The sequence below is a fragment of the Heterodontus francisci genome, chromosome 30 (genome assembly GCF_036365525.1).
Source record: "Heterodontus francisci isolate sHetFra1 chromosome 30, sHetFra1.hap1, whole genome shotgun sequence".
NCBI lineage: Eukaryota > Metazoa > Chordata > Chondrichthyes > Heterodontiformes > Heterodontidae > Heterodontus > Heterodontus francisci.
The window spans coordinates 40624784-40643179 of NC_090400.1; the positions used below are offsets into that span (position 1 = coordinate 40624784).

At 41.9% G+C, this 18396-nt stretch overlaps 1 protein-coding gene across 1 annotated transcript in view; it reads right to left on the minus strand.

The window, feature by feature from the left end:
• Positions 1-18396, minus strand: part of sez6b (seizure related 6 homolog b) — a 487030-nt gene that overhangs the window by 54525 nt on the left and 414109 nt on the right. Inside the window, exon 9 of the mRNA XM_068009887.1 lies at positions 6224-6420. Within this exon, the coding sequence (XP_067865988.1) occupies positions 6224-6420 (197 nt within the window). The remainder of the gene's footprint in view (positions 1-6223; positions 6421-18396) is intronic.

Below are 18396 nucleotides of genomic sequence, written 5' to 3' on the forward strand. Positions count from 1 at the left end.
AAGAGAATGGGCATTCTCCCAGGTGTCCAAGCCAATTTTGCCTTCAATCATCATTGAAACAAATCATCTGGTCAATATCACATTACTGTTCGTGGGACAATACTGTGCGTAAATTGGATGCCATGTTTCCCACATTACACCACTTCAAATGAACTTCAATGGCTGTAAAATGCTTTGGGATGCCATGAAAGACACGATAGAAATGAAAGTCTTTATTTTTGCCTTGTGCTCTGTGTTAATATGGGATGTAATTTGAATGCTCAACCGAGTGAAGAACCTGGTAAAAGAGTGAATAGATTTGTGTGTGACATAATACATTGTCATTTGCCTGAGGAAACTATTCAAGATAGATTGGAATTACTTGGATTCAGCTACCGGTACCCTAGCTAAGCATTAGTAATATAAGAAAGGAAGGTGAGAAGAAAAGAACAATCAATTAAGTATTTTTGAAGCTATGCATTACTCCAATTACCAAGTACAAAGCGGACACCACCAGAACAGATGATCATAGTGGCACAGAAAATGGTGGCTATCATCGCAATGACATTATAAACTCTGTTGAATATTCGGAGTCCAATTCCGACCTTGAAGGATTTTAATTTACCAGAAAAGTTTAGTCGTTACATTATTTGAAAGAATTCAACATTAAAAGCCTGTATTTTTTTTATTGTGCATGCACGGTTGCAACACTGCCTCATATCATACACATGCATCATAGGTTATCAGGAGATTCCAGGCAGTAACTATAGGGGTTGCAGTATATGGGAGAATATACTGTAACTGCTAAATTAACTGATCTAACGTATTTTATTTACATTTAGAATTTTACACTTAATGCTGTTTTGCCAAACAGACTCAGAACTGCAAGGCAGAATGAATAAGAATAGGGAGAACATTAAGATCTTCACATTTTGTTTTTGCTATATTCCAAACACTTGTGCTATGTATTGTTGCATTGTCAGTGGTTTTCCAAAGAGGAACGATAAAATCCATTCCTGTCACTGACAAGAGACTCCATAGCATAGAATCTAATTACACTTTGTATTGGAATTTGGCTGAAATAATATTTTATTTTCATCCTCTAATACCTTCATTTGAGTTATTGAATTTTGTGAGACAGACACAACCTAATATTTTCCATGTGAAGATTCATCATTTAAAAGTCACCTTGAGACTAAACCAGTAGGTTTATAACTGAAAGATTTTGCCACCATTTCTCTACAGCCAGGACAAATTGATGATTTTGATTGTAGAAACACATTTCCACCAAATTTTAGCAATAAAGGCCCTAATTTGTATTACCTGTGCTATTTCATTTTGGTTTGTTTCTGTACTGCTGAAAATGAAGTCTAGTTTTGGGAGGAATGTGATTTCCTTTGGGAAGGGGTGCAGATATTTGCTCTAATACTGAGTGTACTATCTCTTACTAAGAATGGTGAGCACTATATCCAGGTTGGCACTTCAGTGTAACGCTGAGGGAGTACTGCATTGTTAGTAGTACCATCTTTTGGATAAGCCCTTAAACCAAGACCTCGTCTGCTTGCTCAATTGAACATAAAAGATACTATGACACAGTTTAAAGAAGAGCAGGGAACTTTTATTGGTACTCTGGCCCATATTTCTCCCTCAACCAATGACACTAACCCAGATTATCTGGTCATTTATCTCACTGCTCTTTGTCTGCAAATTAACTGCTGTGTTTGCCTCCATTACAACAGCGGTGACAGTTCAAAAGTACTTCAGTGACTGTGAAGTGCTTTGGGACTTCCTCAGACATGAAAGGTGTTATATAAATGCAAATTCTGTCTTTTTTTCTTTAGGCAGTGTGCATGCACACCCATCAATCCCTACAACAACTCACGCACCGCTGATTTCAGCAGAGCTGTCAATTTTAAATTGAATGGAAAACCTGCCTGTTTTAAACATGTATTAGTGAGTCAGGCGTGTAAAGAAGAGCCATTGCTGGCAGTTAACAAACATATAAGTTCCAAAAGACATGCAGTACTCAAAAGGGTTAATCTGCGCCAGTAGAAGTAACATTAGCTTGTTACATCTACTGGCGCAGATTAAAGAGAGGTGACTCATTAAAAAATAACCAGCAGTCCTGATGAACACAAAGGTTCTTGTGGATAATCAAGAACGCAGTTAACCACTGTACTCTTTTTATTATCACTGCCGACCAGATCTAGTGAGGTAATATACACATCATTAAACATTCACATTATACATAAGATCTGCTTATAAAATGCACCAAAATAAAATGCATCAAATAAAATACATCAAATGCAAGAAAAAACACAATGGGATGGATTTTAGTTCTGGGGGTTGGGAACCCGGCATTGGGCGCATTTCTGGGTCCCGATCTCGCAGAGCGTTGACACCTGACTCCCAGCGTGATTTTTCACGAGCTGGCCAATTAATGGGCAGGGAGTGCACTCACCATCCAATTAAGGATGGCAGTCGGGTTCCCAAGGCTGGAAGGCCAATAGGAGGCCGACCAGCACTCAGATCGGCAGTCCCACTGTCAGAGGTGGGAGCTGCTGATGTATGTAGGTGAGAGAGAGCACCTCAAGAAGGAACTGCCCTCTGAAGACTTTTGGAAAAGATTAGATTAAAACTGGCTACACCTGCCAGACCTCTACTGTGGAGGGTAGCCCCTTCACGGAGCAGCCTGCGACCACGGCTGTTTCCATCTCGCTATGTCTGCTGTGGGGTGGGGGTGGGTTTCAAACAGTGCTGGATCGCTGAGCCCCGTCCCTTCTGCTGCTGAAAGCCCACCTCCGTACATTGGCCAAGCTTTGGCTGCTGCAGGGGGCCCATCGGCTGACTGGAAAATTCCAGTCCACCTCAGAACATTGGCATAGATTGGCCCTTTAATAGCCTTAATAGGTTACCCGCCACTTGCGGGCGTGTAGCCAACACCCCACCCTCCCCTCCCACAACCTGCCGCTACCAAAATGGACTGGAGGCAGGAACATGCTTGCAAACCAGCACGCTGTTGTCCAATGCCAATTTTCTGCCCTCCTGTTTCGGGTCCCACCTCCGACAGGAATCAAAAATTCTGCCCAACATTTTCTGAAGTGTCTATGTTCTAGTCTCCCCTCTAGACAATCTTAGGATTTCAGTGGCTGCAGCCCCGTTCAAAATCATCAGTGGCTCAGATCGGTAACTCACTGGTTTGGGGGACAATAGGTAGCAGCCCTTGGCCCGACAGCTCCATTTTCCCTCACATTGTATTCCCAATGCTTGATGTCATCACCCTGCCTTCAAACAAAGCAGCTCCTCATTTTGCCAGAAATTTAAAAAAAAATCTGTTCAGGGGATGTGAGCAACACTGGCAACGTCAACGTTTGTTGCCCATCCCTAATGGCTCTTGAGAAGGTGGTGGTGAGCCTCCTTCTAGAACTGCTGCAGTCTGTGTGGTGTAGGTACACCCACAGTACTGTTAGGTAGGAATTCCAGGATTTTGACCCAGTGATGATGAAGGAACGGTTATATATTTCCAAGTCAGAATGTGTGTGACTTGGAGGTGGTGGTGTTCCCATGTGACTGCTGCCCTTGTTCAGTACAGATAGGAGGGAGTGAGTCTTTAAGGAGGTGGATGGGGTGCCATTCAAGAAGGCTGCTTTGTCCTGGATGGTGTTATGAAAGTACTTCCATTTTTTAATATTTTTGTGAGGACTCATATTTCAAAATTGTGGAAATGGATCCAGAGATGCTGGACGTATTTTTTTAAACACGTCACTGGAAGGACTTTATTTAAAAACACCTGCTGGACCTCACATCAGCTAAGTGACTATGGGAGCTGTTTACAGAGAAGTGACATATCAAGATTTATGGTGCTCAAGAGTTGGTTTCAGTTTGGATATTGTTTAAAGTCTGTTGGGATTGTAGCCTGCTGAGAGAAACACCAAGCTCATCTTTTCTCCACCTCTCTGAGAACCCTGAAAATCCAGTGTGTGATAGCAGAAACCCCTGACGCTGCATTTCTCCTGGAAAGCTTGTCAGATTAATCCTCAACGCTGCCTGAAAAGAACTGCTCCAGAAAGATCCTGGGATGCCAGAATAAAGGGACAACTGAAATCATTCCATATCTTCTTTTCCTTCAAGAATTAACAAGTATTTGGCCAAAGTATTCTTTTTTGTAAAAGATCTCTGCAGAGAAAACTTTTTTTTTCTTTAACTGGTGTGTGTGTGTGTGTGTGTGTGTGTGTGTGTGTGTGTGTGTGTGTGTGTGTGTGTGTGTGTGTGTGTGTGTGTGTGTGTTGGGCTAAGGTAGCAAGAAACTTTCATATTTCACTCTGTGTGTTAATGCTTTACATCTTTACTGGATAAGTCTAGTTTTAGAATAAATTAATAATTTTGTTGTTTATTAAAGAAACCTGATTGGTGAATTTTATTCTGAATTAAAAAGAGTATATAATTGGCCATATCAGTAACTGGGTAAACATTTAAATATACGTTGTGACCTGTGGAGAAGTTGAACTAGAGAAAGACAGAGCACTCTTCCCGCCTCGGCTGTGACAATGGTGTCGAACTTCTTGAATATTGTTGGAGCTACACTCATCCAGTCAAGTGGAGAGTCTTCTATCACACTCCTGACTTGTGCCTTGTAGACGGTGGATAGGATTTGGGGAGTCAGGAGTGAGTTAATCACCACAGAATACCCAGCCTCTGATTTGCTCTTGTAGCCATAGTATTTATGGAGCTGGTGACCACTGAGATATTGATGGTGGGGGATTCAGTGATGGTAATACTGTTGATTGTCAAGGGGAGGTTGTTAGATTCTCTCTTGTTGGAGATGGTCGTTGCCTAGCACTTGTGTCGCGTGAATGTTACTTGCCACTTATCAGTCCAAGCCTGAATGTTGTCCAGGTCTTGCTGCTTGCAGGCATGGACTATTAGACCAGCATATCCTCAATCAAAGGACAGCAAAGCTTGATGTTTGCCTGAAAGCAGAATGTATTGTGAAATATTACAGTTAAACTTGCAACTGCTTTTGATGGGAGTAAAGATTAATCGGCGATGCTGGATCAACTAATATATGTAAATATATTACCTTTTTGGTAGGTGGATGAGGAGAACACAACTAGTCCAGAGAATACCCCTCGCTATTTCTATCACATGGAAATCAAAGGGGATACAATCCACTGTTGCTAATGACACTGAAAATCTAAGAATTCTGATTAATTTTACTTGGAAACTTTCAGCCAAAATCACCTTGTAAGATGGAATCAAAGCAACTTTTTCAGTTATAAAACAGTACCATCAATCATTCAGAATATTAAAGCAGGTCTCTTTAGATCACTGTTTCTGCAATTTTAATAATTTTGATTGGCACACTCAGCTGAGATTTTTGTAATTATCTGTCAAATCTGTTTGCTAGAACAATTCTTAAATTGGCTATGCTTAATGAAACAACAAAAGCAATTAGTGCCACAGTAATAAATTGTTGGACTGACCTTTAAAGGTTATGGAAACTTTCTACCAATGATATGAGGTACAATGTCTGAATACAACAGATGGGACAAAACTGGAGGAACTGATAAGTCAAACGATGGCGAATAGTGATGTGAGAATTACAGAGGACACGGCAGCTAATTTAGGAAGCTGCTTAGTAATCATGATACCAGATTCTTGGAAAATGGACATGAAATCCAGTGTAGACTAATACTTGACCTCAAGCTTCTCTTAATCAATTTCACTGGGCTTGTCTTAGGGAGTCCACTTTCTACAAAATTCATGCATTGCCTCCAACCGGCAGAAAGGCCAATTATTGTGATTGATGTCGTCCGCCGGGACATCCATAGCTCAGACTATCCCACTCTCATAACTTCAGAACAATTGTTCAGCAATTATCTGTGTTTCACTAACCATTTGCAAGGGTGGAATAAAGTTTCTGAACAAAATGTGTGGCAGGAGGATAGAGATGAATGACATTGGATCTCAAGCAATGAACATTGCAATAATAGTAATTATTTGTGGCAAATACATACTGCAGCCTAATTATTGGTTGTCATTTATTTAGAGATCTGAGGAGAAGGACTGACTCATAAACCATTGCAACTTGTATACTAGATTTTTTTAGATCAGTTATATAAGGCATATTCCACAAACAAAGCTGTGAAAATCCCGGGTGCAGTTTGTATGCAGGACCTTCTTGTTTTCAGTCAAAGTTAGAAATTGTTGAGTTTAACTGGACAAACAAAATCTTTTGGCTCACCATAGAAATGAATGACAAATCCCTGTTGATATCCAAACACATTGCTTGCCGGATCAGATTGGAACTGGATGGTGACATCTGCCACGGTCGTGTACAGCTTGAACGGATGGTGGGTCCCTGAATACTGGCCCAATATTCTTGCTGTTAGATCATCCCCATCGTAGAAAGTGAGAACATCATTCTTTCCCATGTTTAACCTGTAAAAGTCACACAGTTGTCAGTCACATTTGAAGTCAACACTTTCCAAGACAGTGGACACTAATTAGTTATTGATCATAGAAAATTTACAGCACAGAAAGAGACCATTTGGCCCATCTGCCGTGTCTGCGCCAGCCGAAAAATGAGCCACCCAGCCTAATCCCACCTTCCAGCATTTGGTCCGTAGCCCTGCAGGTTAGGGCACTTGAGGTGCATATCCAGACACCTTTTAAATGAGTTGAAGGTTTCTGCCTCAACTACCCTTTCAGGAAGTGAGTTCCAGACCTCCACCACCCTCTGGGTGAAAAGATTTTCCTCATCTCCCCTCTAATCTTTCTACCAATCAATTTAAATCTAAGCCCCCTAGTCACTGACCTCTCTGCTAAGGTAAATAGGCCCTTCACCTCCACTCTATCCAGGACCCTCAAAATGTTGTACATTTGAATCAAATCTCCCCTCAGCCTTCTCTGTTCCAAGGAGAACAACCCCAGCCTATCAAATCTTTACTACTAGCTTCATTTTTCCAGTCCCAGCAACATCCTCGTAAATGTTGTCTGTACTCTCTCCAGTGCAATTACATCCTTTCTGTAATGAGGTGACCAGAACTGCACACAGTACTCAAGTTGTGGCCTAACCAATGAGTTATACAGTTCCAGCATAACCTCCCTGCTCTTATATTCCATACCTCGGCTAACAAAGGAAAGGATTCCATATGCCTTCTTAACAATCTTATTGACCTATCCTGCTACCTTCAGGGATCTGTGGACATTCACTCCAAGATTCCTCACTTCCTCTACACCTCTCAGTATTCTCCCATTAATGGTATATTCCTTTGCCTTGGTTGACCTCCGTAAATGCATCAGCTCACACTTCTCCGGTTGAATTCCACTTTTCTGCCCACCTGACCTATCCGTCGATATCTTCCTGCAGTCTACAGCTATCCTCCTCGCTATCAACCACATGGCCAATTTTTGTGTCGTCTGCAAGCTTCTTCATCATGCCACCTACATGTATGTCCAAATCGTTAATATATACCACAAAAAGCAGGGGAACTAGTACTGAGCCCTGCAGAACACCACTGGAAACAACCTTCCACTCGTAAAATCACCCGTCAACAATTAACCTTTGTTTCCTGCCACTGAGCCAATTCTGTATCCACCTTGCTACATTTCCTTGGATCCCGTGGGCTTTTATTTTTTTAACCAGTCTGCTATGTGGGATCTTGTCAAAAGTCTTGCTATTTAGACCACATCAAGAGCACTACCCTCATCAATCTTCCTTGTTACTTCTTCAAAAAATTCAATCAAGTTGGTCAGACAAGATCTTCCCTTAACAAATCCATGCTGACTATCCTTGATTAATCTGTGCCCTTCTAAGTGACAGTTTATCCTGTCACTCAGAATTGATTCCAATAATTTGCCCACCACTGGGGTTCGACTGACTGGTCTGTAATTATTCAGTCTATGCCTCGCTCCCTTTTTAAACAAAGGTACAAAGTTAGCGTTTCTCCAATCCTCCAGCACCACACCTGTATCCAGTGAGGACTGGAAAATGATGGACAGACCCTCTGCTATTTCCTCTCTGGCTTCTTTTAACAGCCTGGGATATATTTCATCCGGCCCTGGTGATTTATCCACTTTCAAGGATGCTAATTCCATTAATACTTCCACCCTCCCTATGTTTATCACATCCAATACTTCACATCCCTCTTCCTTGACTACAATATCTGCATCATCCCCCTCTTTTGTGAAGACAGACACAAAGTATTCATTAAAAACCATACCAACATCTTCCGCCCCTACACAGAGGTTACCTTTTTGGTCTTTCCTTTGTCATGTATTGATAAAACATCTTTGAGCTCACCTTGATTTTGGTTGTCAATATTTTTTCATGCCCTCTCTTTGCTTTCCTAATTTCCTTTTTGATTTCACCCCTCCACTTTCTATACTCTTGGCTTTCTGTAGTATTGAGTTCTCAGTGTCGGACTTAAGCTTTCCTTTTCTGCCTTATCTTACCCTGAAAGCTCCTTGACATCCATGGGGCTCTCGATTTGGCTGTCCCACCCTTTTCCTTTGTGAGAACATGTTTACTCTGAACCCCTTGAATCTCTCCTATGAATGCCTCCCAATACCCTGACACTGATTTACCTTCAAGTAGCTGTTTCCACTTAGCACTTTCGCTAAATCACTCCTCAGCTTAGTAAAATTGGCCTTGCCCCAATTGAGAACTTTAACTCCTGTTCTACCCTTGTCCTTTTCCATAATTAAGCTAGAACTGACTGAAGTATGATCACTATCACCAAAATGCTCTCCCACTGCCACTCCTTCCACCTACCCATCTTCATTTCCTAAAACTAAGTCTAAAACTGTGGCCCCTCTTGTTGGACTTGCTACATATTGGGCAAAAGGTTCTCCTGAATGCACCTCAAGAATTCTGCTCCCTCAATTTCCAGTTAATATTGAGGTAGTTAAAATGGGTGTGATCCCAACAAACAAATGGCATTGTATATTAAGGCAGTATAATGTACAGGTTGAATATCCAATAGATTATTACTGTTGCTTTAAGGATGTTATAGGATCATTATATCCTGTCTAGTCTGCAATCATCTGCATTGGCTATTCCACCGTAAAAGCACGCTGGAGCATTCATTCTAACCACACCAAGGGAGAATATGCCCAAATCATGTTTATGTCTGTACACATAGTCACTGCACTGAAGAGTAGAGTAATAGCAATACTAATAACTTTAACTGGGATTCCAATCGATAAAACTGAACAGTGACTGGAATATTTTGTATTTCCCTGCATGCTTCCTTATAGTTCAGGGTTTCAACAACACCATATCACTCTGGCATAAGGTAACATTGAACACAAAAGCAGTTCCTAAAACCTAAATTAAACACAAATATGTGAATTTACCCTTCCCCATAAGACAATGTATTTCATTTATTTTTATAACAGAAGTTAAGGTTTATTTATCCTTGGTGATGAAACAGAATGATGAAAGTTTTTATAAATCAAGTGTCAAAGCATTTCTGATCAATCACGAGTGCATCTGTACACTATTAGAAACCACTTCCAATCGGGCTGAAAGCAAGCTGGAATGCACAATCTCTGGCAGAATGCGCCATGTTTCCACAGCAACCTTCTGACATAAGCATTAACTGCTCAGAGCCAGTGCCTGAAATCAGTTTTTCATATCTCCTTGGCAGCATCTGAAATGTTTTAACCAACAATATTGTAAAACTGTTATAAGGGTGCAAAGAGTGTCTCATGGTCTTAGAGTATGTAAGATGGTGACAAGAAAGGATTTATAGGTGAATTAAATGGTACAACTATTCTCTGCACTTCAGAAACTCTTATTCTCATCTAGAACAGTTGATGTGAAGTAGTGGGAACCCATAAAATAATTAATGGAATAATGTTCACTCTTGAGATATAGGCAACACTGGTGAGGCTGGCATTTATTACTCATCCCTTGTTGCCCTTGAAAATGTGAAGGTTGGCCTTCTTCTTGAACCATCTGTGTGGTGAAGCTGCTTCCAGGGTTATGATCTAGTGACGATGAAGGATCAGCCACCCATGTCCAAGTCAGGATGGTGCGTGACTTGTAGGGAAACATGGAGGTGATGATGTTCCCATGCACTTGCCGCCCTTGTCCTTTTCGCTGGTGGAGGTCACAGGTTTAGAAGCTGCTGCCGAAGAAACCTTGGCGAGATGCTATAGTGCATCTTGTAGATAGTACACATTGCAGCTAATGCTGGGGTGGGTGAATGTTTAGACTAGTGGATGAAGTGCCGAACAAGCGGACTGATTTGCCACGGATGTTATGTTTCTGACCTTACGATGGAGGGCAGGTCATTGATGAAGCAGCTGAAAATGATTGGATCTGGGACACTGGCCTAAGGAACTACTGCAGCGATATCCTGAGGCTAAGATAGATGACCTCCAACAAGCACAAACATCTTCCTTTGTACTAGGTATGGCTTCTGCCACTGGAGAGTTTTTCATCTGATTCCCACTGATGCTCCTTGGTGCTACACTTTGTTGAATGATCCCTTGCTGTTAAGGGCAGTCATCTACACCTCACTCTGGAATCTAGGTTGTGCCCATGTTTGGACTGAGGCTGAAATAAGGTCTGGAGCTAAATGGTCCTGGCGAAATCCAAATTGAGCATCAGTAAGCAGTGAGTAAGTGGCTTCGACAGCACTATTGAACACCTTCCATCACTTTGCTGATGATTGACTGTAGGCTGATAGGGTGGTATTGGCTGGGCTGAATTTGTCCTGCTTTTTGTGGACTGCACATACCTGGGCAATTTTCCACATTGTCGGTAGAAGGCAGTATTGTAGTTGTACTGGAACATTTTGGCCCAGAGGGTGGCTAGTTTTGGAGTACAGGTCTTCAGCACTGCTACGGAGATATTGGCAAGGCCTGTAATCTTTGTCATGTCCCATGCACTCAGCACCTTCCTCATGTCATGTGGCGTGAAATGAATTGGCTGTAGATGGCATCTGTGGTTATGGGGACAGGAGACTGTGACAGATCATCCACTGAGCACTTCTGGCTGAAAATGGATGCGAATGCTTCAGCCTGTTCTTATGCATTCATGTGCTCAACTCTGCCATCGTTGAGGATGGGAATACTCATAGAGTTTCCTCCTTCCATTAGTTACATAATTGTCCACCACCATTCATGACAGGATTGCAGAACTTTGACTTGAGTCATTGGTTATGGGATCACTTTAGCTTTGTTTATATAACATGGTGCTTCTGCTGTTTAGCATGCACGTAGACCTGTTTTGTAACTTCACCAAGCTGGCAACTCATTATCAAGTGCACCTAGTGCTGCTCCTGGCATGCTCTCCTACACTCCTTATTGAACAAGGGCTGGTCATCTGGCTTGAGGGCACTGCAGGAGTGAGAGATATGCCGGTGAGTAGCCAAATCATAGTGCTTATGTTACTGTTAATCTCCAAGAAACAATCATGACTTACACCTCGATAAGTGATTATAGCCCGATCATTAATCCTGTAGTATGGACATCATTACACATTAACTGCGTGGAGCATACAAATGTATGGCCAACATCTTTCATGAACAAAATGGGCCCTGATTTTATTATAGAAATAAAAATGATTTAAAAATGAATACAAGAGGGTCGCTTCAAGGTGACAATCTCATCTCAAATCCAGACACGGGTTACAGAGTTTAAGTGACATCATCTAAATAAGGGATTGTCAGTTTTTAAAAATTCTTTTCATGGGATGTGGGCATCACTGGCAAGGCCAGCATTTGTTGCCCATCCTAATTGCCCTTGACAATTGAGTGGCTTGCTTGGCCATTTCAGAGGGCAGTTAAGAGTCAACTACATTTCTGTGGGTCTGGAGTCACATGTCAACCAGACTGGGTCAGGACGGCGGATTTCCTTCCCTGAAGGACATTAGTGAACCAGATAGTTTTTTTATGACAATCAATGATAGTTTCATGGCACCATTACTGAGACAAGCTTTAATTAATTCAATTTAAAATTCCACCAGCTGCCGCTGTGGGATATGAACCCCTGTCCCCAGGGCATTAGCCTGGGCCTCTGGATTACTGGTTCACTGACATTACCACTACACCGCCGCCTCCTCACTTATGCACATAGTAGGAGAATCCTCTGCAAATATTTAAACACTCCTGGGTATCCCTTGTCCTACTTCCAAAAGACAATGTCAGATAAAAAACAAACTGCATAAAAGACTTATTATTAGTTTTTAGTTTTAGAGATACAGCACTGAAACAGGCCCTTCGGTCCACCGAGTCTGTGCCGACCATCAACCACCCATTTATACTAATCCTACACTAATTCCATATTCCTACCACATCCCCACCTGTCCCTATATTTCCCTACCACCTACCTATACTAGGGGCAATTTATAATGGCCAATTAACCTATCAACCTGCAAGTCTTTGGCATGCGGGAGGAAACCGGAGCACCCGGAGGAAACCCACGCAAACACAGGGATAACTTGCAAACTCCACACAGGCAGTACCCAGAATTGAACCCGGGTTGCTGGAGCTGTGAGGCTGCGGTGCTAACCACTGTGCCACTGTGCCGCCCAAAGTACAGCAACATAAATAATGTACCAGCAGATCAATAAACCTGATGATGGATAGGCAGAAAGTTGATAACCTCGCAGATTGGGGACCCCACTTTGAAAATCTATGATGAGAACATTGCTTCACAAAGGCTTTCTGGCCACCATATCCTTTGCACAGCATGTTTTCAGTATGACTTATTTCTGCCTATCCTTTTTGCTACTGGCTCCTAATCATTTTGCAGAATAATGGAATAGATAGCAACTGAAAGATTTGTGTCTTTTATTTGAGAAAGTGAGACACATTTTTAAGATATGGCTCCATTTTTAAATTACCTAGGCTGTCGCAAAGCATCACAACATGATACATTGTCATGCTATCCACTATTTCTCAGCTAGCATATTAGGGGGTGGTGCTCAGTGTCACGTGGCTGTGTTTGACTGTCAGAAAGCAACCCTGACAAAGACAGTTTCTCTCTCACTGATGCTGCTGACTGGTTAGTTGATGAATTCTTGGGAGCTGTTGCTCAATGAAAGTGGAATACCATGTATCACTTTAATATCCTCTATCTCCATTCTTTATGGTGCTTGCACTTGGAGTTTTAATTAAAATGAAATGCATTAATAAGAACGGAACAAAAAGCACAAAACAGGCCAAAATTACTGGAAAATAATAAGCAAATTTACAGTCTTAATGCCAGTTTAGACTTTACTTACAACTGTGCAAGTTAAAGGCTGGCTCGGGTCTGCAAATGAAACCCGACCCGAGCCCGACAGAACGACATCTGACCTGAGCCCGACCCGGCCTGAGACCTTTAATTTTTTCCCGCGCCCGACCCGACCATCAGTTAACCCAGCCTCGGTTTTTCACTTTGTTACTTAACTGCACAAGCTTAATAAAACTGTAACTGAGCAAATTTTCTAGTCCAAAAAGTACATTAACATTGGAGCCACTTACCGGAGGTGGTGATAGAGTGTGTCCGACCGGCCCGACCCAACCCCGAATGCCGGACCCGGAAGAGCGACCCGACCCAACCCGAACATGACAAGTCGTCAGGGCCCGTTGGGTTCGGGTCGGGTAGCCATGCTCTGTTCCATGTCAGGATAACCCAAACTAAATGCAAGCCCCCTGGGTTTATAGTTGGAGTTAAATTACTAGTGTCACGCATACAAGAAGTGTGACGATGAAAAATTCTGGACTAAAACTGAAGAGTTATAAAAATTTATGTTTTCTTTTTAAAAAATGGACCTTTCTTTTAAAAAGTGAACAATGTACTCCAAAATGGCAGCCTTTGTATATTTAAACTGTCTGACGGGGACAGAGTAATACCTTCAAATCTAAGAGATATCAATTGTTCTCATCCTGAAATATTCCTGAATTAAATGGGCTCTACTGAAACAAAGAAGGTGTGAAGCGGAAACATCATAACTGGATTATTCTCATCCTGAACCCATCAAGAGACACTTTTTTGACACAAAGAAGGTGTGAGGTAGCCAAATCCTAGGCCATTATTGGTCACGACAGAGAAGAAAATACTTGTCTGCCAGCAGAGGCCAGATATAACACATTTTACCTTAAAAGGCAGCCTTCGCGAGAGAAAGAGAGACCCAGAAAAAAGCATCCGAGAAGCTTTTCCAGCTAAGGGGCTGGAGAATTCCAGCAACCCAGAAGGGGCATGCCCTGCTGTAGAATTCAACATCTACACTTATACAGCAGTGATCCATTGTCTTCAACTGAGCTTTCAACCAAGAGAGAAACCTAAAAGCACCTGAGGACTGCAGCCAACAAGAACTTGACTTCCAAGAGAATTCAACAGGTTTACTGTGATCCCAGAAACCTAACCCCCACGTAAACACACTTACCCCTTTACCTCTCTATCTGTCTTGTGCGTGTGTGTGTGTGTGTGTGCGTACATTCGCGCGCAAGCAAATGCGTGAGTGGATGCGGTTGCGCCAATTTAGGGTTAAGGCATATTGATTGATAAACCTATAAGAAAACCGGTTGCTGTCTGTTTATTTGACAAATAAAACACAAAGGGGTTAAACCCTAATGTTTAGATAGAGGATCTGGATCGGCGCAGGCTTGGAGGGCAGAAGGGCCTGTTCCTGTGCTGTAATTTTCTTTGCTCTTTGTTTGTTTTAATAACAAAAAACACTTGCTGTGGTCAGGTGGGAGTTGAACAGTGAGAACCACCCAAACCCCTCACCACATGGCCGTAACACTAGCTCGATACACACACTCACTGGCACTTTCTAGCTGAAATGGTGTCAATGTGGATAACTCCTCATTGCTTATACAGGACCAGATATTGAAATAAAAACAAAAATTGCTGGAAATACTCAGTAGGTCTGCAGCATCTGTGGAGAAAGAAGCAGAGATAACGTTTCAGGTCAATGACCTTTCATCAGAACAGTTCTGATGAAAGGTCATTGACCTGAAATGTGAACTCTGCTTCTCTCTCCACAGATGCTGCCAGACCTAAGTATTTCCAGCATTTTTTGTTTTTATTTCAGATTTCCAGCATCTGCAGTATTTTGCTTTTACCAGATATTGAAACTTGGCTGCTAATTCACATGAAATGCTGCAGTTGTATTGTATAAGCTGGCTCTCTAATCGGCTGTCTAACAAAACTATTAGTGATATTTAATAGTTGGCATTTTTAGATTTGCTAGATCTCATCAGGTTGCCAAAGCCATTGAATGGAACATTTTTTCCAGTATTGAGAGGTTGCAGGTCAAGTATAGCGTAGGCACACGTTGGCAGAAGCTCAGAGCTAGGATTATACAACATCATGAAAGATAGGTGACCATGCCTTTAAATTGCTCTTGTTACAAAATAATGCAGTTAGATTCCTGTTTATGAGATTAGAAATTTTTTTTAGGCGGGTGGTGCTGAGGGCAATTCATACTTCTAGTTACACAGAACAAAGGGTCGTTGCTCAAATGAGTGAGGGTTAAGATAAAATACAAGGTGCTCTCTCTGGCACATGCTCACTGCTAAGTATTATGACTAGTGTCCTTAACATAAGGAAAGGGAGCAGGAGTAGACAATACGACCCTTCGAGTCTGCTCTCCCATTCAATACAATCATGGCTGATCCTTGGATCAGCTCCACTATCCCGCCCACTCCCCATATCTCTCGATTCCCTTAGTGATGAAAAACCTGTCTATCTCAGCCTTAAATATATTCAATGATGGAGCATCCACAACCCTCTGGGCTCATGTAATTCCAAAGATTCACAACCCTTTGACTGAAGAAATGTCTCCTCATCTCAGTCCTAAATGATTGGCCCCTTATTCTGAGACTGTGCCCCCATGTTCTAGACTCCCCAGCCCGGGGAAACAACCTCTCAGTATCTGACCTGTCAAGTCCCTTCAGAATTTTGTATGTTTCATAGGAACATAGGAGCAGGAGTAGGCCATTCAGCCCATCGAGCCTGCTCTGCCATTCAATACAATTATGGCTGATAATCCACTTTGATGCCTTTTTCCCCACACTATCCCCACATCCCTTTATGTCATTGGTATTTAGAAATATGTCAATCTCTACTTTAAACATACTCAATGCCGGAGCTTCCACAGCCCTCTGATTAGAGAATTCCAAAGATTCAGAACCTTCTGAGTAAAGAAATTTCTCCTCATAGGGAGGTGATAGGGAATATGGGATTACTGTAGGGTTAGTATAAATGCGTGGTTGTTGGTCGGCACAGACTCGGTGGGCCGAAGGGCCTGTTTCAGTGCTGTATCTCTAAATAAATAAAGTAAAAATAAAATTTCTGTCCTAAGTGGCTTCCCCCTTATTTTGAAATTGTGTCCCCCGTTTCTAGACTCTCCAACCAGGGGAAACATCTTACCTGCATCTACCCTGTCTAACCCTTTAAGTCTTCTGTAGGTTTCAATGAGATCACTTCTCATTCTTCGAAACGCTAGAGAATATAAGCCCAGTTTCCCCAATCTCTCTTCATAGGATAGTCTCGCCATCCTGGGAACAAGTCTGGTGAACCTTCATTGCACTCCCTCTATGGCAATAATATCCTTCCTTAGGTAAGGGGCCCAAAACTGCACACAGTACTCCAGGTGCGGTCTAATTTTTTTATTCCTTCATGGGATGTGGGCGTTGCTGGCAACGGCAGCATTTATTGCCCATCCCTAATTGCCCTTGACAACTTCATGGCTTGCTAGGCCATTTCAGAGAGCATTTCAGAGTCAACCACATTGCTGTGGGTCTGTAGTCACATGTAGGCAGATTTCCTCCTCTAAAGGACATTAGTGAAACAGATGGGTTTTTACAACAATCAATGATAATTTCATGGCACTATTGCTGAGACTAGCTTTCAATTCCAGATTTTTTTTTAGTATTTAATTGAATTTAAATTCCATCAGATCCAGTGGTGGGATATGAACCCATGTCCTCAGGAAATTGGCCTGGGCCTCTGGATTACTAGCTCAGTGACACCGTCTCCCCCGCTACCTAAGATTCTATACAATTGAAGCAAGACTTCACTACTCCTGTACTCAAATCCTCTTGCGATAAAGGCTAACATACCATTAGCGTTCTTAATTGCTTGCTGCACCTGCAGTGACTGCAGCTTTCAGTGACTTACTGACGAGGACACCCAGGTCCCTTTGTACATCTACACTTTCTAATCTCTTACTATTTAAGAAATACTCTGCACATCTATTCCTCCGACCAAAATGGATAACCTCACATTTTTCCACATTATATTCCATCTGCCACACTCTTGCCCACTCACTAAGTCTGTCCAAATCCTCTTGAAGCCACTTTAAACCTTCCTCACAATACACATTCCCACCTAGTTTTGCGTCATCCACGAACTTGGAAATACTGCATTTGGTCCCCACATCCAAACCATTGATATATATTATGAACAGCTGGGGCCCAAGTACTGATCCCTGTGGTACCCCATGAGTCACAGCCTACCAATGCGAGAATGACCCATTTATTCCTACTCTCTGTTTTCTGCCTGTTATCCACTCCTTAATCCATGCCAGTATATTACCTCCTATCCCACGTGCTTTAAGTTTGCTAACCAACCTCCTGTGGGGAACTTTATCAAAAGCCTTCTTAAAATCCAAGTATCCCATGTCCACCAACTCCCCTTTATCAATTCTATTAGCAACATCCTCAAAAAACTCCAACAGGTTCATCAAACATGATTTCTCATTCATAAATCCATGTTGACTAAGCCCAATCAGATCATTATTATCCAAGTGTATGTTTATGAAATCCTTTAGAATAGCTTCTAACACTTTCCCTATTATTGATGTAAGGCTAACAGGTCTGTAGTTCCCTGTTTTCTCTCTCCATCCCTTCTTAAATAGTGGGGTGACATCTGCTACCTTCAATCTGCAGGAACCATTCCAGAATCTATAGAATTTTGGAAGATGATCACCAATGCATCCACGATCTGCAACACACTGGGATGTAGAATATCAGGTCCTGGGGACTTATCAACAATCAGCCACATTAATTTCTCCAATACTCTAATTCTGGGAGATTTCTTGTCTCTTCCTCAGTGAAGACAGGCACAAAATAATCATTTAGCTTCTCTGCCATTTCTCTATTCCCCATTATAAATTCTCTTGACTCTGCCTGTAATTAACCCACATTTGTCTTAGCCAAATGTTTCCTTTTTACATATCTATAGAAGTTTTTACAGTCCGTTGTTATGTCTTTTGCTAGTTTACATTCATATTCTATTCTCTCTTCGTCCTCCTTTGCTGTATTCTAAAATTCTCCCAATCCTCAGGTTTACTGCTGTTTCTGGCAAATTTATAGGCCTTTTTAAATCATATACAGTCCTTAACTTCCTTTGTTATCCACGGTTGACTGCCTTTAATTTTGGGGTTTAAGTGCCTTGGAGGAAGCTATA